The sequence below is a fragment of the Orcinus orca genome, chromosome 8, assembly GCF_937001465.1.
Source record: "Orcinus orca chromosome 8, mOrcOrc1.1, whole genome shotgun sequence".
NCBI classification, from domain to species: Eukaryota; Metazoa; Chordata; class Mammalia; order Artiodactyla; family Delphinidae; genus Orcinus; species Orcinus orca.
Window position 1 is genome coordinate 15,980,879 of NC_064566.1, and position 21,453 is coordinate 16,002,331.

Below are 21,453 nucleotides of genomic sequence, written 5' to 3' on the forward strand. Positions count from 1 at the left end.
GCTGTGGGCTTTTCATAAATGTCCTTTCCCACGTTGAGGAAGTTCCCTTTTATTCCTAGTTGCTGAGTGTTTCTATCATGAAAAGATGTTGGATTTGTGGAACCACCTTTGCATTCCTGGGATAAATCTCATTTGGTCATGGTGTAAATCCTTTTAATAGGCTAAATTGGATTCAGTTTGCTAGCATTTTGTTGAGGATTTTTGTATCTATATTCATAAGAGATACTGGTCTGTAGTTTTTCTTGTGGTGTCTTTGTCTGGCTTTCGTATCAGGATAATACTGACCTCACTGAATAAGTTAAGTAGTGTTCCCTCCTATTCTAATTTTTGAAGACCTTGAGAAATATTGGTGTTAATTCCTCTTTAAATGTTTGATAGAATTCACCAATGAAGCCAGATCCTGGCCTAAACATTTTCTTTGTTGGGAGGTTTTTGATTTACTGATTCAATCTCTTTACTTGTTATAGGTCTGTATTTAACTAATTTTTAAAATATATATATATATATATATATATATATTTAGATGAAATCTCAAAGTAAAATAAAAACCAACTCTTCACTGTATGCAAGAGACATACCTAATACAAAGAGGTTGAAACTAAAAGACAAACAGAGGCATTCTAGTCAAATAAATAATAATAATGATGGTTAGCAGAAGTCATTATTTCATTATCAAACAAAGTGCAATTCAGGCCAAAGCACTAAACAAAATGGAAAGGAATTGTGTTATCTATCAGGGCACCACTCAAATGCAGATATAACTATTATGAATGTCTGTGCAGCAGATAACCCAGCAGCTACATTCACCAGGACCAATTACTGCAGCGCAAGGAAAATCAGAGCACATGAGAAGTAGGAGACGGGAATTCATCTCTCATGGCGGGTCTCAGGGGCAGAAAAGCAAGGATAGTGTATCACGTAAGGCAGCTCTGCTGAACACAAGAGACCTACAGAAGAAACAACTTCATTTTTCTCTCCTGTAACAGTCCAGGACGGTAGACAGCTCTGCTCACTCAATAGTTCAGGGACCCAAATCCCTTCCAAGTTGTGGTTCCACCATCCCCTAAGACTGCAGCAACATCTGCTTGGTAGAATCCACCATATTCACGTTGCTCCTGGCAGAAGCGAGGAGAGATTGTGGAGCCCATAATCTCAGGCCTGGGTCTGTAAGTGGCAAATACTACCTGCACTCACATTTTATTAGAGGAAACTTGTCACTGTATAAACCTAAATCCAAAGAGTGAGGTGAGCTGGCAGTGGCCCAGCTTCACGCCTCGGAAAATGGATAGAACAGACCTCTGGGGATCACTACCAATCTGTGCCAAAGCCCGTTCCCCAGGGTGCTCACTCCCCCATGAGTAGGACACACTCAATCCTCTTCCATGGGGGACACACCAAAAAGTCCATCCAGTTACCGTACTGGTGATCTCTCAGTGATACACAGACCTCTCCGCCAGGTTCAGATGTGGTTCCTTGTGGTCCGAAGGCCTGTAAGCTAAAAGACAATTCTTTTTCCACCTATCTGACCAAGAGAGAGTAATGAAACAGAGAAAGTGAGACCACAATAAACACCCCCATTCAGAAGACAGAGCATGGACAAATACACGGTAATCCCAGGGCAGGAATCGTCAGGACCCCTGCCCTGGCAATGGATGTTCTGTCTGCTCTGGTTTTGCCCTCTGGAACATTCTTCCTTCTCTTCTGCCCTCTTCTGAAGTGGGTGTCAGAAAATACATCTGCCTTGGGGGCTGTTTTAGGGCCTAAACAACTATGGGTTTTTATGGTTTCTTTGGGAAAAACAATGCCCTGGAAGATGTATTAGAGATCAAAGTCTATCTGCTTCCAGTCACACCATAAGCCAGTAACCACACTTGATGCTCAGGTGATTCTCAAGTCTACTTCATTCCTTTGCTTCTTACCTCTAGCCACACCTCTTTCCTCACATTAAAGGCAGCTATTTGGAGTTCTACTGAAATAAGAGGCTTACGGAGAAGCAACGCCCTTATTCTGATCCTTACTGAGAAGCAAGGCCCTTAGTTTGATCCTTACTGAGAAGCAACGCCCTTAGTCTGATCCTTGCCTTGGGGCTGGATGCCTTGAATGAATGTTTTGCTTAACAGATAATCTTTGAGAAAGGCTCTGAGCCATAACTGTCAGATCTCCTATTGCTTAGGTGACAGAAGCAGACGGCTTTTTCAACCCTGTGAGGCCCCGACATTTTAAGACATTATTCCCTTTCATCTTTGCTTGAAATCGGTCCAATGTGTGTGGATGTCATCTCTTTTCTTTGAATATCTTGGTAAAAGTAACAAGGAGCAGCCAATATTCACTAACCATCTAGCTCTTCCCGACTTCTCCTTGAGTTACAGCCTTGGAAAGTACAAAATCTGCCTTTCAGACCATCGCAGGAAACAATTTCACCTATTATTTGGCCAAGAGTCCCCAGATTTCCAGCATACAAAACTACAGTATCTGTGTTCCTGCCACCTGCTCCCTGCCCACTAGGTTTCAGTTATGGCAGGACCCTACTCTTGGTGCCAATTTTGATATTTGTTAGGGTAAGGGTTGTTGACTCTGTGTGTGTGTGTGTGTGTGTGTGTGAGAGAGAGAGAGAGAGAGAGAGAGAGAGAGAGAGAGAGAGAGAGAGAGAGAAAAGAAATGGTGACTTAAAGAACTAAATTTCTTTCTCATGTAGTAGAAGGAGGTAAGCATGCCAGGCTGAGGTTCCTTCCAAATGTCTAGTCCACCATCTCTAGGGCTGTGTCTTCATCAGCATGGTAGAAGCTGCGCCACCACCATATATAGGTTTCAGCTGGCAAGTAGAAGGCAGAAAATGTGGGAGAAGCATATATACAGTCATTAGACCTAGGTGTAGAAATGGCACACAAGTGTCTACCTACATTCTGCTGGACAGAACTTAGTCTCATGGGCATACCTATCTATAAGAAGGTCTAGTAAATGTAGTCTAATCCTGTCCCCAGGTAGAATAGGAAAACAGATTACAGTGAATACCTATTAGTCTGTATCACAGACACAGAACATACTAACATTATAATTTATTGGGAAAATCTGACATATGAAAATTGTAAACACACTGTGTTTTCATGTGACCATGGAGCTTTCATAATAAGGTCATAGAGAAAATCTCAACAACTTCCCAAAAAGAGAAATAGTATGGAAAACATTATCTGGCCACACTGAAACTAAAGAAAAAGAAATTAATAACTAAATCTGAAAAAATACATATTCTTCTGCTTGGAAAAATTTTAAACTGGTATTTAAACAACTCAGGTCAAAAGGAAATGCAATCTGAAACTTCAGTATTACCATAAAAGAGTGAAAATGAAATATAGTTACAGAAGTAGTTGGAGGAAAGTTCATAGCCTTAAATATCTATATCCATTTTTTTTGAAAAGAGTGGTAAGAAGTAAAGTTAGCTTCCAATTCAGAAAGTTAGACAATAAACTGAAAACTAAGGAAAGGAAGAACTATAAGAGATAAAAGCAGACATTAATAAAAGTTATAAAATAGAAAATAGTATGTAACTAATATATAAACTCAAAAGCTGGTTCTTTGAAAAAAATCCAATAGCAAAAGGCAGAGGGGGGCTTCCCTGGTGGTGCAGTGGTTGGGAGTCCGCCTGCCAATGCAGGGGACAAGGGTTCGTGCCCCGGTCTGGGAAGATCCCACATGCCGCGGAGCGGCTGGGCCAGTGAGCCATGGCCGCTGAGCCTGCGCGTCCGGAGCCTGTGCTCCGCAACGGGAGAGGCCACAACAGTGAGAGGCCCGCACACCGTAAAAAAAAAAAAAAAAAAAAAAAAAGGCAGAGGAATGAAAACTATACACAATCTAAAATGATAGGGGGAATTCCACAGAAATGGAAGAGATTAGGAGGCTCACGTGAGATTAATTGGTTCACGTTATGCGAATGAACTTGAAAATATGGATGAAATGGATAATTTCCTCAGTAAAAATAATGTGTCAAAACTGATCCAAAAGAAATAAAAACATTTAAACAGATCATTTCTATCAAGGAAATAGAGAAAAATGTTGAGGGTTATCATTTTCAGGTAGCACCAAAAAAAGAAAAATTCACAGCCCAATATCATTTGCGAAAAACAACTCAAAATACCTAAATAAAATATCTAACAGAATCTAGCTGCATATTAAAAGAGCAGTACACCATGCTGACATAGGAATATTCTCCTGGACTTCAAGTACACTTTAGCGAATCTATCAGTATAATTTATTTTAGTAATTGATCTAGGGAGGAAAAAAAATCATGGTCATCTCCATAGATGCCAAAAAGACATTTAACATTCACCTCCACTCTTTATAAAAGCGTTCAATAAAATAGAGATCGTTGGATGTTTGCTTTAAAGTATCCTTTCGGGTGTTTCTTCTAGGATTTGTTACACAGGACCAGAGCCATGTTGAGTCTAGCGTGGATTACCCCCGCTACTGAGGCAAGCCCCTTCTGAGTACTCTTCCCAATGCCCGGTGAATTATAAGGTTTTCCAGTCTGGCTGATGAGAACAGGTGTTATTCTCAGTCCTGTGTGAGCATCAGGTAGGGTTTCCTCTAATCCTTTCTGGTTGTTTCTTTCCGCAGCCTCGCACGCATTCACTGATCTGTTGAATCCTGGAGGGAGACCCTCTGCAGATGTCTGGAATTCGTTCTTTCTGCAGCTCTCTCCTCTCGGGCACACTGCCCTGCCAACTCTAGACGCCGTGGTCTGCCCAGGCTCTCAGCTTCTCAATTCAGGGAGTGTGCCAGGCTCCATCTGAACCCCCCTTCCTGAGCCACAGTCTTGAAAGTCTCTCAAGACAGAAATCCAGAGCAACGCAAGGCTCACATGATTTATTTCCTATCTCAAGAATCAGTGTCCTTCACTGCCTGATGCCCGGTGACTTGAAAATTGTTGTTTCATATACGTATTGTCTGACTTTTGGGGCTATTCCAGGAAGGAAGGTAAATTCAGTGCTGTTGCTCCATCTTGGCTGACAGTCTTCCAAAGCTTTTGGTTCCGCTAAGAAGAGGAGTGGAGGCATGTATGTAATTTGCATATCATCTGCATAATATGAAATACACAGAAAGGCCCTACACCCCTGTCTCCAAGTCTTTGGTTCTCTCTTCCCAGGTGAGGAGAAACATACAGCAGATCCAGCTGAGAGAAACCAGGGCTCCCCTGTAGTACCTGCAACTGAGTCTTTGTCCCCTGGCCTCATCAAGGATGTGGGATCATTTTACCCACGCTACTGAGCCAAGTCTGTGCTGGTTTTCAATTACCTGAAGACTGTTTGCTTAGACAGTCCATTAGCCAACTGGTGCCTCCACTTCCCTATCTTTGCAAGAAGGCTGACTGAGCAGCATTTCATCCAACCCCAGAAAGCATCCTTCCAAAGATACTCTATGCATATACAAACTTCTCCCTAACAGATGCACTGTTCTTCACCGTGCTTCTCTTACATTCAAATGGATCTTAAGGACTTTTCCATATCAGCACATAACTTCTTTATTTTTTGCTATTGCATACTATTCCATTCTTAACAGAGGTATTGTGTGGTAGCCAGGCTCCCAGATGGTTCCCGGTAATCCTTTTTTGCTGGGATTCACACCCTTGTGTAATCTTCTCCCACTGAATCAGGCTGATCACCCACTCTGGGGAAAGCCAGCCACCATGTCAGGAGGACACTGAAGCTGCCCTCTAGAAAAGACCACATGGAGAGGAGCTGAGGCTTCCAGCCAATGACAGTGCCAGTTTACCAGCCGTGTGAGTGTGCCACCTTGGACTCTCCAAGCCTAGTCAAGCCCTCATATGGTTACAGCCCCAGCTAACGTCAGACAGCAGCCTCATAAGTGACTCCAAGTCAGAACCACCCAGCCAAGGTGCTCGCAAACACTGACCAGAGAACTCATGAGAGATATTAAATAATTATTGTTGTTTTACACCACCAAGTTTTGGGGTAATTAGTTCTATGGTAATACAGATTTTGGTAACTGGAACAAAAACCTAAACAATTTGGAGTAGCTTCGGGGCCAGGTAGTAGACAGAAGCTGGAAGGATCTTAAGGACATTGTTAGTAAAAACTTAAAGACTGTTAGGAGAAGCTATATTTCAGAATAGCTATGGACCAGTGCCTTCTGTGTACCTTCTATTTTCCTTCTTTTTGAAAAGAAGGGTCTATATAAGCTATCCTATGCTTGTTCTACCACTGTATGTTGGATGTGTGAGGGACAGATAATTTGTCCCTATAGTCTACAGGTCTTCAGATCAAGAGGAACCATAGGTAGGGAGCTGTACCTGAGGAACTGTACCTGATGAGCCTCATTGAACTTGGATATAATTTAGATGAGAAGATTTCTGGATTTTGAGATGATGCTGTAAGAGGATAAAAGAGAGCTACCAGGTGAAGGCTCTTTGTTTGCCAGCACCATCCTTCATGCTGGGAGGCTGATGTGATGCTGGTACTGTGGCAGCCGTCTTGTAACCATGAGGGGAAAAGACATTGTCAAAGATGGCAGAGAACATGGTCAGAATCTGGGTCCTTTATTTTTCCCCCTAAGCCTTACTCATCTTTAGTGCCCAGTCCCTGACACCTGGCTTTATTTATTTATTTACTTTCCTGGAAATGGAGAGAGCGGCATAGCCCCTGGTGGCTTTCTGATCCTCAGACCCAGCTTTCACTAAGCGGGGTCTGGTTGTATTTCCTACCCATAAGATTCTCTTTGAATCTGGGTCTTTGATGGCATCACTGAGCCACTCAACCCTCCTTCAGCTGTCTTTTCTTTGAGCAGTAACTATTGCCTTTGTGGTCTGAGCCATGGCCACTCTGTGCTATACTTTTGAAGCCAAATACAACCTAGGTGACTCAGGGCCAGAGTCAAGATTTAAACCCCCGCCTCCACCCCAACTCAAGTTGAGAGCTTCCTCCCCATCCTGAACTGTTTTATGAATATATCCGTGTGTGTGTGTGCATGTGTGTGTCCCCATCAGGCTTCTTTAGGGCCAAGGACCATGCCCCCCACTGGGCTCAGTCCCACACTTGGGCTACTCATTGATGGTCCAAAACAGATTCAGCGTACCCAGAAGCTTTCTACGGGATTACATTCTACAGCAGACCAAAGAACAGCTAACCAGTAAACCTCAGAGCACATATAACAGCCAATAAAATGGGGTTTATGAGGCATGGATCTGGGAGTAATAGGCTCACGTGGGCTGGCCTTTCCTGGAATATCTTACACATCTAGGACAACAGGGGCAGGGGTAGCTTTGTCAGACTCCTCCACACAAGATCAGAGGGAAGGTCAGAGGTTTCCTAAAGGCCAACCAACTGGTCCAGAGCAGCTCCTGGCGAGGGCAGGATCAGGGCCGTGGGGCAACGGCGCATTGGCTGGGGTCCCAGCTTGCGGCGGGTTGGCTCTCAGGCTGTTATTTTGGGTTTGGCATGAATTATTCAGCACAGAACAGCCCAGCCTAGAGTTTCTGGGACTCTCCCCAAGGTTGGGAGAGAGGAGTGGGGTGGAGGTGCTGTCGTCTCAGAGAAGACTCTACCTTGTCCCTCTGTGCCCCCATCTCCCCATCTGTACAGGCTGACGTTGCAGGTCTGGTCCCTGAGCACACTGCCTGCCCACACGTCCCCCAGGGCCAGGATTCTAAGGCTCTAGGTGCTCCAAGGTGCTTGGGGTCTTCTATAAGCTTCAGCAATTAAAGCTGGGAGGGCTCTCAGGGAAAGAGGGGAAGGGACTTGCTCAAGGCCACAGGACAAGGAGCAGAGCTGGGGCGAGTGTCTCGCGAGTCCAGGTCCTGAGCCGCTTATATCTTCCCCACCCCACCGCTGGAGTACATCTGGGGTGAGAGTCTGATGTCCACACTCCGGTCCGGAGGATGGGACATTTTCCTGGAGGGCCCCTCTGCCCCACTCTGCTGTGGACTGAGGGAAAGGCCTCTGTATTAGTTGGCTGAATACAAAGAGACCCAGCAGGAAGGCAGAGGTTTAAGGAAGACGGGGGCTCATTTCTCTCTCAGCAAATGGCCCATCTTGAGTCGACATTCCACCTCCACAGGCAGCTGCATGTCCTGAGGTCCCCAGCACCGCCCTCATGCTTGGTCAAATGCAGGCCACAGGAATGCCCACATTGGTCCTTGGGGAAGAACAAGAACCACACGCCCGCGGTCTTAAGGCCCAGGCCCAGCGTGACATGGCGACACGCACCGCTCGCTTGCTCTTTCCGGAGCACTTAGCACGCAGCCCTGCTCGCCGCAAAGGAGGCAGACGGCAGCCTGGCCCTGTGCCGGGGAAGATGCTGAAAACGGACTTCACTGGGCTACTGGCAGTACCCACTGCTCAGCTGGCTACCAGATATCCCTGTGACCCTCCTTCCCACAACAGAACACACTCACATCCTCTCCAAGGACGTGGATCCCAAACTCCATCTGGTTATGCTTCCCGATCAAAGTGCAGGATATCTGGGGGAAAGGAAATCCCCCCCTGAGCCCCACACGGCTCCTCCCACTTCAGTGACATAAACTGCAAGACAATTCATCTGCCCTCCCCCACCCCGGCCACATCCCCCTCCCCAACCCAAATACGGTGGTGGACAGGGATAGGAAAACCACAGCACAGACTCCCATGGGGAAAAGGGAGGAAAGGAAACGTTCAGAAGTCGCTGGTGCACAGAGGGAGGCAAATCTCGCTGGCATGAACGGTGAGGACTTGCTCTGGCTAATCTGGCCAACCTGGTGCTGGAAGACTCTCTTTTCCTCATCATCCTCTGTGGCTACATCTGAAGCAGGTGTTAAACAGTCTGGCTTCCTTGAAGGTTTCTTTGGGGCTCAAACAATCCTGATCACTGGCCAATTGCGACTTGCCTTGGCTATTCGTTCAAAAGGCTTGTGGTCAAGGCGCTTCTAGCTGATTCTAGAGCCAAGAGTCATAAGCAAAGACCATTTCTCAGCATAATTCTGAAGACTGTTTTATTTCATTGTTTCCTGCTCTGGCCCAGCCCTCTTGAGACAGGCTGGGACCTGGGACCCTTTGCTGCAGTGCTTGTACCTGGACAAATGTCTCCTCCAGCAACAAAACACAAAGAAACTGTAAGGTAGTGGGCAAATTATGGACAACAAGATACAAAAAAGAACAAAAAAACCTAACTGCCACTTCTCTCTTTTTTTTTTTCTTTTAAATTAATTAATTTATTATTTATTTTTAGTTGCATTGGGTCTTTGTTGCTGTGCACGGGCTTTCTCTATTTGCGGCGAGTGAGGGCTACTCTTCGTTGTGGTGCGCGGGCTTCTCATTGCAGTGGCTTCTCTTGCTGTGGAGCACGGGCTCTAGGTGCGTGGACTTCAGCATTTGTGGCACACGGGCTCAGTAGTTGTGGCTCACAGGCTCTTGGGCTCCAGAGTGCAGGCTCAGTAGTTGTGGTGCACGGGCTTAGTTGCTCCGTGACATGTGGGATCTTCCCGCACCAGGGCTCGAACCCGTGTTCCCTGCATTGGCAGGCAGGTTCTTAACCACTGCACCACCAGGGAAGCCCCTAACTGCCACTTCTGAGGAGCCAGGAGCAAAAGCAGGGGGTCAGGAGCAAAAGCAGGATACTGTGCATGGCCCCCCTGTACACAATACCACCCAAAGGGTGGGCAAAACGCCTAAGCCCCTCTGGCCCGACCCCTGGCCACACCCCTACTCTCACCCCATATAAGGAATCAGCTCACCCTGCACCCCGCGGTGAGCAAGCGAGGGAACCTGTTACTTGTTCTCCCTCCCCCCCTGCTGCAGCAGGGGCCCCAATAAAGCTTTGCCTGAATTTCTTGTCTGGCCTCTGATCAATTTCTATCGATTAAGGAGGCCAAGAACCGTGGTCCGTAACACTCTCACTTTAATTTGGGCTACATGGGGTGGCGGGTGAAGGGGAGGAGAGAGGAATGTGGATTCTCCCACAATAAGTCTGAGTGGGCAGATGAGACGCTTAGTCTAACCTTGCTCCAGGGCTGGATCCCGGGCCGGGCTTCCTGGGTGGCCTTCGAGAAAGGCTCTGAGCCACAACTGATGATTTCCTTCTGTGTGGGTTACAAAGAGGGGTGGCTCTCACCGCTGTGAGGCCCCATGTTTCTAGATACTCCTTATTCCTTTCCATCATTCATGTCTTGTAATAATTTGCTAAAAGCCACAGAGAGTAGCCAATGCACACAAATATTGTCTCTTTCCAACCACTTCTCCTAGAGCTATGTTCTCGGTCAATACATGATCAGCCTTCCAAAATGTCATAAACATGGTTTTACCAAATGCTTTTCCAAAGTATAACAAGGGGCTCTAACTTTCCAACCTGCAATGTTTATACGCTCCCCGCTTGCAGCAAAATCACTAAGTCAACGCCTAGTACTGCAGAAGTTTTGTTAGGACAGTACCCCACTGCCAGCACTAATATTTCTTTATTCAGGGTAAGGGAAGGCTGGTATAACAAAGAGACCCAATAATGATTTAGTGGCTCAGAGAAGATAGACGTGCATTTCTCTCGTGTGTAATTGTCCACAGTGATCATTCCAGATCGGCAGGCTGTTTGGTTCCACAAGGTCATCCAGGGGCCTGGGGTCCTTTCGTCTTGTTTCTCTGCCATCCCCTAGGCCACTGGCCTTGTCGGCTCGATCACTGGGTTGCAGGCACATCCATGTTGTCACTTGTGGGTAGGGGACAGAGAGCACGGTGGGCAGGGCAGGAGAAGGGTACACATTAAGGCCGAGGTCTGGGAGAAACATGCTTCTCTTCCCAGTATATGCCATTGGCAAAAACTTAGCACCTCGATAGACCTAAGTCCAAGAGCGTCTGCGACACAGAGGCTGGCTGTGTGCCCTGGAGGAAGCGGGAAATCAATGTTGGTGAACAATTATCAGTCTCCACTGCGGGCCTGGGAGCTGAATGGGCAGATGGCCATTGTGTGAGTCACGTGGCTGAAAGGACTGTCCACGTGGGAGTCCCTCACCCTCTCACGGCGTATATACACACAGTCTGCAGCGTGCTATTCCCCATCCAGAACCACACGGTCAGCAGACCTCCCAACACATATTTGTTTGGTAAACTTGGCCATGTCCCTACAGTTCTCTCTAAAACGATGCCTGCCATCCCACCCTGTGCCAGCGGGGGCCTGAGGGAGATGCAGGGCTGCGCCACGAAGCTGCCAGGAGATGGAAGGATGTGCAGGCCCGGGTTCTCCGAGAAGCAGACTCCAAGGTGGAATTAAATGTGCAAGGCTTTCACGAGGAGGCATGCTTGTGTGACGTGAGATACAGAGGGAAGCAGAGGGAAGCCAGCCAGCAGGCTGCAAAGCAGGAGTGACCCCGGAGAAGGAGAGAGGGAGAAAAGGTGTCCGTGGACAGCGCTGCAATCTGAGGAAGCTTCTGCATTGCCATCGGGAAATCTTTGAGCCAAAGTCCACCAACGAAGAAATCTCGTGTCTCCCAAGAACTGTTCTGCCTTAGAATCCCAGCCACGTACACAGTCGTTGGTGGGGAGCAGCCTGTGGGGGGCACAGCCTCCGCGAAAGAAGGGGATGGATTGCAAAGCCAGAGCTGCTCTGTACTGGTCAGTTACACCCCTGTCACCAGAGGTCTGCAAGGCCCATTCTCATCGCCGCCACAGGGGGCACAGTAAGAAGTTGCGATCATATTCTAGAAAGAGTGTAGGCTTTCAAATAGAAAAGAAAATACATGTGGCAATCCAGCTCGCTACTGACTAGCCGTATGCCATTGCGCAAGAAACTTAACCCTGCTGACCCTCAGTTTTCTCCTCTGTAAAACGCCTGGGTAAGGTTCTCAGGATGAAATCAGAGTACCCACAGGAGGTGCTCACGAAATGGTGGTCTTTATCCTCCCCCCATCTCGCAGAGCCCGGTGGGCCTAAGAGCTACCCCAAATGTGCTCCCTGACGGAGGACTCCCAAGTCCACAGCTGACCTCGATTCCCTGGGGTCACAGACAGCACCTCCCTCTCACCACCACCCCGCCCCCACCAAGCAGACCCAGGAGTGGCACACAGCAGACTGCAAAGGACAACCTGGCATTTAAACGAGTCCAAGAAACACCCTGATAAATATCTCCCCCAGGGCCAAAGAGGAATGTTTAGAAGAGGCTGCCGGCCAGGGCTGGGATGGCGACTTGCTACCTCCTCTGAGCTCCAGCTTGTTTGAAAACTCATCACCCAGGCTAGGACTGTGGGCTAAGGCCCAGGTGGGGAAGGGAAGGAAGGAGGCGTCTCCTTGGACAAGCTTGTAAAGCCAGACGGCTGTAAAGCCAGACGGCTGGGCAGGCTTCCACCCACCCCTGGCACATGCCGGCGCTACAGCTCCCAGAGAGGCGCTCTCACCCCGGTTTTCTCTCTGCTCCAATGCGCAGTCTCAGAGTACTTTCCACCTCGCCTTCCCTCCCCACTACTTTCTACAGACCCCTTTCTCTCTCTTCCTCTCTCTCTCTCTAAGGGTGGCCCCTATTCTTCTCAGTCTCCTGACATTTTCTGGCTCCCGACTCTGTATTTCGCCATCTCTCTCTGTCTCTGAGCTTCCCCGTTTCCCCGAGGGCCTCATTCCTTCCCATCTTTCTGGTTCTCATGCTCTCTTGCTCCCTCAGCTCATGTCTCCCTCTTCTTCCTCCTCTCCCACCATCTGGCCTCCCGGTCCAGCTCAGCCCAGCCCAGCCGCCTCCTTGGAGCCCGTGCTGCCTTGGATTCCCTTCGAGCCACAGGGAGGAGCTGAGTCCCAGGAGTTACACAGGGGCCTCAGAGCAGCCCCTCCTGTCTCCCCTCCTTCTTCCTCTGTGCAGAGCAGAGATGCTCGGAACCAGAGAGTGCGCCCGTGTAGCGCAGGGGCCATACATAGCACCCCGACCCAGCCATGCCCCCGACATGATAGCATCCCAATTTCTACCCCCAGCCTCCCTCCGTGTCACCACCTCTTCCAAACTTCTTTCCATGTTCAATCCTTAGAACTGCCAGTATAGGCAAAAGTAAGAAACTGAAACAAATGGGACATCACTTTTATACCAAAGAGTGGGAAGTGAGCTGAATTAAATGTGGAGTACCTATTCAAGAGAAGTTCATAAAAATCATGATATAGATAGATACATACTGATGTTAAACAGAAATCCAAGTAAGAAAAAAAAAGCATCCTAAATAGTATTTAGAGCATAAACCCATTTTGTAAAAAAAAAATATGTGGATATATATATATATCTCCACATATATACACACATATATATACATATACATGCACACATAATACAGGCATAACCTCCAAAATGTTGACATATTTATCTCGGGGGTGGTAGGAGTATGACTGACTTGTTTTTAATATAATGAACAAATAGTTCTTGGGTAACAAAACATTAATTTAAAAACAAATCAGGAAGTAGGCAAAATGAGCATCAATCTTCCTCACTGCCCCCTTACTCATTTTAACCCAACAAACTTTTCGGAAGCACCTACTGGGCGCTGAGCCCTGCCAGCAGCTGAGCAGGAATTGGAGCGATCGAATGTGGTCCCCTACAACGTCCCCAGACATTAGCCAGGATGACTCAAGGAGACTCTTCAGGGAGGCCTTTAGCTGGGGTATGGGCTGAAGATGGGGGGTTGGAGAAGGAGGCTCTCCAGCAGGGCGAAGGGTATTGGCAGGGCCGTGGTGCCCAGAGGGGGACGCCTAGCCAGGATGTCAGTCTGGAAGGGTGAACCCATAGGAAGGCTTGCAGCACCTGCCTCTTGAAGAGCAGAAACAGGAGCTATCGCCCAAGATGTAAGATAAAATGGGGGTGGGGGGGTCAGGATGAGGGAAGAGAATGGGGAGGGGGCTCGGGGAGGAAGTTCTGAGCTTGGGCCACCCTCCTCCCACCCCAAGGGGCTCAAACCAGCCTCGCCACGGCCACTGCAGAGACGGGAATCAAAACATGGACCCACGGCTGCCTCACCACGCCGATGCCTTTGCAGTTAAGTGCCTTGGACACGTGCCCTCACAGTGGAACTGGCTGTTGCTGGGGACTGAAACGGCCTGTGTATTCCCAGGGGCGAGGGCAGCACCAAAGGCTGCAGTCCCCAAGGCCCTGAGCCCGGCAGCCTTCTGTGTGAGCCAGAGGGGAGGACATTCTTTTACACCCTGTGTGTTCTATTTTTGTTTCTTTGTTTTCTTTCCTCTGCCTTCTCGTTTTCTACAGAGCCCAGGGTGACAAGACGTGCAGGGTGAAGAGTAAAAGGCAGCTCAGATGCCCCGCAGGGCTGGGCTGAGCTGAGCGCCAGGCCCCCACCACCAGGGGGCATCCATCCTCTCCGGGTCTCTCTAAACTGCTCAGCGGAAAGCCTGGCCCTGGTGGCTCAAGTCTGGAGTGTTCTTGGAGGGGTGGGCTGGGAGGGGGCCCCAAGTGTGAGGACCTGCACTCCTCAACCGAATGTGGCTTATTACCCCCATTACCACAACGGGCCGGAGGAGCCTCTTACACTGCTAACCCGGAGGATTCAGGGCGTAGACAGGGATGCAGACAGCTGCTGGAAAGCACTGGAAAGACAGAGTCCTGTGACTCAAGGAGCACTGGACGCGGAGTCAGGAAAGCACGCTGCGTGGCCCCTGCTCTTCATGTGACCTTTCCCTCTCTGCTAGGTTTGTTTTCTCATCTGTAAGCAAAGGTGTGTGTGTGTGTGTGTGTGTGTGTGTGTGTGTGCGTGTGTGTGTGTGTGTGTGTGTGTGTGTGTGTGTGTGTGTGTGTGGTGCGGGGGACTCCGTGGTACCCAAGCGCCCTTCAAGCTCTGACCAAAGACAGATTCCTTGAGGAACCTTGAAGAGGGCAAAGGGAAGAGCTGGAGAAAAGGACCAAAGAACCGAAACAGCCGCCGTTTGCTCCCCCAGCGCAGGAGCGCCTGGCATCACGCTGAGTCAGCGCGGGGGCAGCGGGGCCCTCACCCGCAGGCGACTTTGAGGGCGTACCCACACTCTCGCCAGCTCCCAGCCCTGCTTCGGACCCCACCACCCACATATCCCCGCCTGGGTCTCCTATCGCTGGCTCAGGCATCTCCCCACCCGTCGCCTGGAAAGGGCTCGGAGTGAGTGGGGTCTTCTGTGGTGGGTACCGGGCGATGACCCTGACCCGGGTCTCCCTGAGAGGTCAGCTGCGCCAGGCAGGTGCTCTTCGTCCTCACAGCGCCAACCTTCGCCTCCCTAGCTGCTCCACCCCACCCTGGACACCGGCGATGGGGAACAGACCCGGGAGGCAGGAGAGCTCTGGGCCGGGTGGATCCACCGCGGAGGCGGGTAATGCACCCGGGCACCGGGGACGCGACGTCGTTCCGGCGAGCGAAGCTTGTGGAGTTGCCTCCACCCGGGGATTCCCGGCCCCCGTTAAAGCGAATCCTCCCCACTTCTCCCCCAGTCTTGGGAGCCTGGGCCCTCAAGGTTCAGGAAGTCAAGAGCCTTGAGAAATGCAGTGTGCAAATATATTGACTTTATTTGTCTCCGTTCGGGAGTCTCACAGACATATCCAGGTAAAAAGAGCGTTAAATAAACGCCGTCAGCCATCGCAATGCAAAAATAAATATCAATCCTCCGGCCACAGCAGCAGCTGCGCTGCACCCCAAGTCCCATCGGCCGCGCCTAACAATTATAAAAGTGTTCAGCGAGAGTGTGTGGGAGTGAGTGTGAACGGGTGTGCGCTGGGGGGCACGGTGGAGCCATGTGCAAAATCGGAGTTGCAAACCATCGGACAAGGGCATGGAGCGGCTCTCCGGGAAGCCCTGGTGACCCGGGGCGACTCGGCGAGGGTGCGCCTCCCCGCACACACTCACAGCAGAGTTCGTACTGGGAGGAGTTAAAAAATAAACAGTTACAAGGGCAGAGAAAGCGGGCCCCCTCCCTGGCGCCCCGGCGCGCGCTCCCGCCCAGGGCGAGCGCAGCTCGGGGGGCCCCGACCAGTTCGTAGCCGGGTGAGGGTGCAAGCGCTCGAGGGGCAGCGGCCCCCGGTTCTCGGGGGTACCCCGGGGGGCGGGGCCCCTAGGGGTTCGCACATCTGTCCCCGGCGGGCCGCCGAGGCGCGCGAGTCCCGGCTGCGGGCGGCGCCCCTCACAGGGCCGAGTCGGAGTCGCTGGAGTCCAGGCTGTTCCTCAGTTTGCAGCTGCCGAGCTGCTCCCTCTGCAGCGACAGGCTCTGCGTGCTGCGGCGCAGGCACTCCAGGCTCTGCAGGAACGACTTCTTGGCCTTCTCTTCCTCCATGGGGGACACGCCCTCTTCCTCCACCTCCTGGATCTCGTCGAAGGTCACCGGCTGCGTCTTGAAGCGGGACTGGCGCGGCCGCCGCAGCCGGCCCTTGCCCTTGGACAGCTTGGCGGGCCGCACGGGCTGTGGGAACTCGTCGGCCAGGCACACGAAGTGCGGCATCACTGCCTGGTAGCTGGAGCAGATGCCCATCAGCTCGCCGGGCTTGGCGGCCGCCATGGCGCTGCCGGCGTCTTCTGGGCCGGACGGCGGGGCGGCGGGGCTCTCCGGGGGCGGCCGCTGCGCCGGGGCCCCCCGGGAGGCAGCAGCCTGGGGCTCGCCGGGCGGGGGATCCAAATCTGCTGCGGGGTGGCGGCGGCCCTCGCGGGCCCGGGTCGGCGCTCCTCGGGAGGGCAGGCGGACCCGTCGAGGGGTGCGGGGCTACGGGGGCGCTGCTCCGCTGCGCTCCGAGGCGCTCGCCGCCGCTGCTGTCGCCGTCTGCCCCGCGGCGGCCCGGCTCGCCGCTTATATAGCCGGCTCCTGCCCCCACGGCTGCGAGCTCGGATGACAGCGAATGCCTTTTAAAGCGTGCGCGCCCCGCGCCCTTCCGCCTGACGTCGCCCCGCCACTCTGGGAAAGTCGCGGCTCTTTCCCCAGCGCCGCCCGCCAGCCCGGCTCCGGAAGGCAGGCCCCGCCCGCGCGGGTTCCGGGAGCATCCGAGGCTCCGGAGAACGCTGCGGAGCGGGGGCGCAGGGTGGCCCCGGAGCACGGGTCCTGCCCGCCCTGGGATCCCCAAGTCTGGACCAACCGCGGCGGGCGCGGGGGCGCACGTCCGCCTCTCCAGCCTCCTAATCCCAGAGGCGCACAATCCAGGCGCTTGGTTATTTGGCCGCTGAGCGCGCGGGGCGGGGGCAGCCCCCAGTCTCCTTGCTGCAGGGAGAGCCAGGCCACCCGGGCTCCCCAAAACTGAGTTCCGAGGAAGGACTGGATGTCCTCTTTGGATCCATGCCACCTCCCTCCCCAAACACACACACACACACACACGCACACACACGCGGGCACGAATACAAACACACCCGATTTTTCCAGTCCACTTCTCTTCCCTGTCTTCTCTATGTTTGTCTCCTCACTACCCGCACCCCCCAAGTCCCTCGCGCACCCCCATTCGTGGTCAGAAAAATGACACTTAGATATGGCACTAACAACAACAGTAATGATAACTAACCATCTGGAGAGCTTTACTCCAAGCTAGGCAGAGAGCTGTGTTTTACATATATTATCCTACTTCATCTTCCTAACAGCCCTGTGAGGTAATCCGTATTTTCCCAGTTTTACATATGAGAAAGTGGGGGCACAGAGAGGATAAGTAATTAGCGCATTAGAGACTGCTGGGGAAAAGTGGGCTCCACTCCAGAGTCCATGCTCTCATAGTCCCCTGGTAGGGGTTGATACCTACCAATGCCCCCATGGCTGGCTTCCAAGAGCAGGTCCCCTGCCCCGGGGTTCCCAGACTCCCAAGAGGAAACTGTGAGCATTGCTCTGACACACGGCCCTAGGGTGCCAGCAGCCAGCTCACAAGGCTGCTGGGAAAGGAGGGAATCCATGGAATTTGGCCTCCATTCCTTCCATAGCCATTCAACAAAGATTTATTGAGAACCTACTGTGTACCAGCTCAGGAAAGTCCCCGCGCTCATGAAAGTGACAGTCTAGGTAAGGGGGCGGGACAGACAATAAACACCTAAACAAGAAATGTATGGTGGGTGGTGTGATAGCGATGCAGATGGAGAGGCGGAGGGGGGGGGGCGAGGGAGCAAGGAAAGGCTCCCCAGAGTGGGTGATATTTAAGGTGCCCCCCGAAGGACAATTGTAGCACCACCAAGTGTTTAATAGATGCCACGCTCTGAGCACTTTTTATGCATTAACTCATTTAATGTGTTCACTATTTTATTTAATCCTCTTAGCAGCCCTGGATAACAAGTACTTTTACTATCCCCATTTACAGATAGGAAAACCAAGGCACAGAGAAGCTAAGCACCTTTCCCCAAGGTCACACAGCTAGTAAGCAGCAGAACTGAGATTCAAACCCAGGCGACTTAGCTCCTAAGCCCTCTCGCTTACACACTACACTGAAGCTGTCTGCCCCATGGAGGACAAAGAAGGAACCGGTGTGTGACCAGTGCGGGGAGAATGTTTAGGGCTGAGGGAATGCGGTGTAAAGACAGTGAGGCAGGAAGGAGCTTGGCTTCTTCCAGGAACAGCAAGAAGACCCATGTGGCTAAAGTAGAGGGGGCAAGGGGCATGAGAAGTAAGGACACTCACGGAAGGCCTTGAGGGCCATGTTAAGGAGTTAGCATTTTCTTTTTAAAAAATTTATTTATTTTAATCTTTATTGGAGGATAGTTGATTTACAATGCTGTGTTAGTTTCGGCTGTATAGCAAAGTGAATCAGTGATATATCAACATATATCCACTTTTTTAGATTCTTTTCCCATGTAGGTCACTACAGAGTACTGAGTAGAGTTCCCGGTGCTTTACAGGAGGTCCTTATTAGTTATCTATTCCACATATAGTAGTGTGTATATGTCAGGAGATTGCATTTTGTCCTAAGGGCTATGGTAAGGCACTGGAGCATTCTGAGCAGGGGAGCTCCGTTCTACGTTTTCAAAAGCCCACTCTGGCTGCCGTGTGAAGAGTAACTGTAAAGGCTAGGGGAAGAAGCAGGGATCCCACATAGAAGATCGTTACATAACCCACAGATGTAAGACACTGAGGACCTGGATGAGAGTGAAGAAAATGGAGCTGTAGGGAAGTGGTCAGATTTGGGATTTGCCTGGGGATAGAACTGAGAGAACTTGCTGATGGACTGGATGGCGGGAGGAGGTGTTGAGGGGAGGGGTGTGGAAATCAAGGCCGACATCTCTGTATTTGGCCTCAGCAAATGTTAGATGGTGGTGCCACTGATACAGGGGAGGGGTGTGGGGAAGAGAAGGTTGGGGAGGGGAGGGCCATTGTGGGGTTGGGGTCTGCAGGTTACCCATCAAAATCCACTACCCACCAGGGTGATGCCTGAAATGATCATATTAGAACCATATTATGTGAAAGAAAAATTCACTTCTCTAATCCTAAAGCCACTGTATTGGGGAGTTACTTTTTTTTTTTTTGCGGTACGCGGGCCTCTCACTGTTGTGGCCTCTCCCGTTGCAGAGCACAGGCTCCGGATGCGCAGGCTCAGCGGCCATGGCTCACGGGCCCAGCCGCTCCGTGGCATGTGGGATCTTCCCGGACGGGGGCACGAAACCGTGTCCCCTACATCGGCAAGCGGACTCTCAACCACTGCGCCACCAGGGAAGCCCGGGAGTTCCTTTTAATAGCAGCTTAGCAATACTCTGATACAGAAATTGGTACCAGGAATGGAAAGCTTCCATGTATAACAACCCTAAAACATGTGGCACTGGCTTGGCCAACAGGTGGTGAGCAACATGGAAACACATACTGGAGAATGGAAAACCAGTGACCCTTGTTATGTTGTGACAAAAGGTTTAATAAAAACATTACCTGTGATAATTTGGAAGGCAGACCACATGCCTACTTGAGCCACTAATTCTAGAGAAATGGTTGGAAAGAACCAAAAACATTTGCATGTGTTGGCTGCTCGATGCTGCCTTTAGCAAAGATACTACAAGAAAGAGATTGGCTGGTTTGCAAGAAGAGATGAACAGAAAAGGAGATAACATAGAAAATCACTGTCCTCAGGGTTGGAAAAACCAACTGGTTTTGCCCAAAGAACAGGAGATCAGACGCGCTCAGAGCCTTTCTCAAAGCCTGTCTATTAGGCCAAACAATAAGCCGAACAAAGGAATCACCCTTGTGGCAAAGTATTCTCTTAGGGGTATAGCCTTGTCATCCAAGTCTATTATTTCAGATGTCCTTAGGGACTTTTAAACTTTCATTTAAAATGGGAGAGAAAGGGCTTCCCTGGTGGCGCAGTGGTTGGGAGTCCGCCTGCCGATGCAGGGGACACAGGTTCGTGCCCCAGTCCGGGAAGATCCCACATGCCGCGGAGCGGCTGGGCCCGTGAGCCATGGCCGCTGAGCCTGCGCGTCCGGAGCCTGTGCTCCGCAACAGGAGAGGCCACAACAGTGAGAGGCCCGCGTACCGCAAAAAAAATAAATTAAAAAAATGGGAGAGAAAGAGGTGGGCTGGGCAACACAGACAGACAGTAACTCCATCAAGAAAGGAACTTGGGGTGTGGTTACTGCCCATGGAACTGACTAGAAGCAGAAAGACCCAAAGCCTACTATGCTTCTGAAGGGATTGTTATCATCAACCAAATTGAAAGGCTAGACTTCAAAAGCCCATGATTGTCCCAGCCTAAATAAGCGCTCAAGGAGGACAGACTTTGAACACCCTGTTGGGTGGTGGTCGAGAGCCACAGACAAGGAGGAATGTGCCAAAGGCAAAGCCGGGGGCCAGGGAGACACAGGATGAGGGAGTGCCCCCAGAGAAGGGGGTCCCCCCCCACCAAGGCGGGAAGGCCTCACCATTCTAGGGGGTGGAGCATGGTAGAGACTGCTAGCTGTCCGCCCAGTTGGGCCCACTTCCCAGCTTCCTTTGCAGCTCCGTGGGGCTGTGTGTCTAAGCTCTCATCTGTGCAAGTGAGCAGAAGTCAGACTCCTGTCTCACTTAAGAAGAAATTCCTGCCCGGGATTTCCGTGTTCTTGCCCTCACACTGGCTGGAAGCCCTGGAGGTTTCGTGTTAAAGACAGCAGTGCCGTCATCAGTCTGGGTCCCTAAATGACCCTGTGGGATGGAGCTCTCTACCAACCTGAAACATTTCCCTTGGAGCTATTTTGTGAGAGAGCCACCAACTGAATATGTTTAAGCTACTCTAATTTGGGGTCTCTATTATATCGACTTAGATTGTCCTAACCAAGAGAACCACCAGACATCCAGGTGGAGAGGTCGAGCAGGACACTGGAACTTAGAGGAGAGGCGAGGGATGTAGGTGGCCGTTTGGGACTCGTCAGGGTGTAGACAGGGGAGCGGGTGAAAACCCACCTTCCAGACAGAGAAGGGCTGGGACCAGCAAACACTGGGAGGAGTGTGAGCCAGTCAAGGACTCAGAGAAGCAACGTCCAACAGGGTAAGAGCGACACCAGACGAACATGTCAGAATCCCAGAGAAGGATGTTTCTAGAAGGAGGGAGATGACTAGAATGGCAGTCTAAAGACAGGTC

At 50.9% G+C, this 21,453-nt stretch overlaps 2 protein-coding genes across 2 annotated transcripts in view; both read right to left on the reverse strand.

Moving 5' to 3' along the window:
- Positions 1-1,444: 1,444 nt before the first annotated feature.
- The window catches only part of ALKBH3 (alkB homolog 3, alpha-ketoglutarate dependent dioxygenase), a 69,118-nt gene continuing 49,109 nt past the window's right edge, over positions 1,445-21,453 (reverse strand). Inside the window, exon 9 of the mRNA XM_033411081.2 lies at positions 1,445-1,495. Coding sequence (XP_033266972.1) covers positions 1,460-1,495 — 36 coding nt within the window. The 3' untranslated portion in view covers positions 1,445-1,459. The remainder of the gene's footprint in view (positions 1,496-21,453) is intronic.
- Positions 15,450-16,767, reverse strand: C8H11orf96 (chromosome 8 C11orf96 homolog). The gene has a single exon (XM_004264028.4). The coding sequence runs from the start codon at positions 16,455-16,457 to the stop codon at positions 16,086-16,088; it is 372 nt and encodes a 123-aa protein (XP_004264076.1). The 5' UTR covers positions 16,458-16,767; the 3' UTR covers positions 15,450-16,085.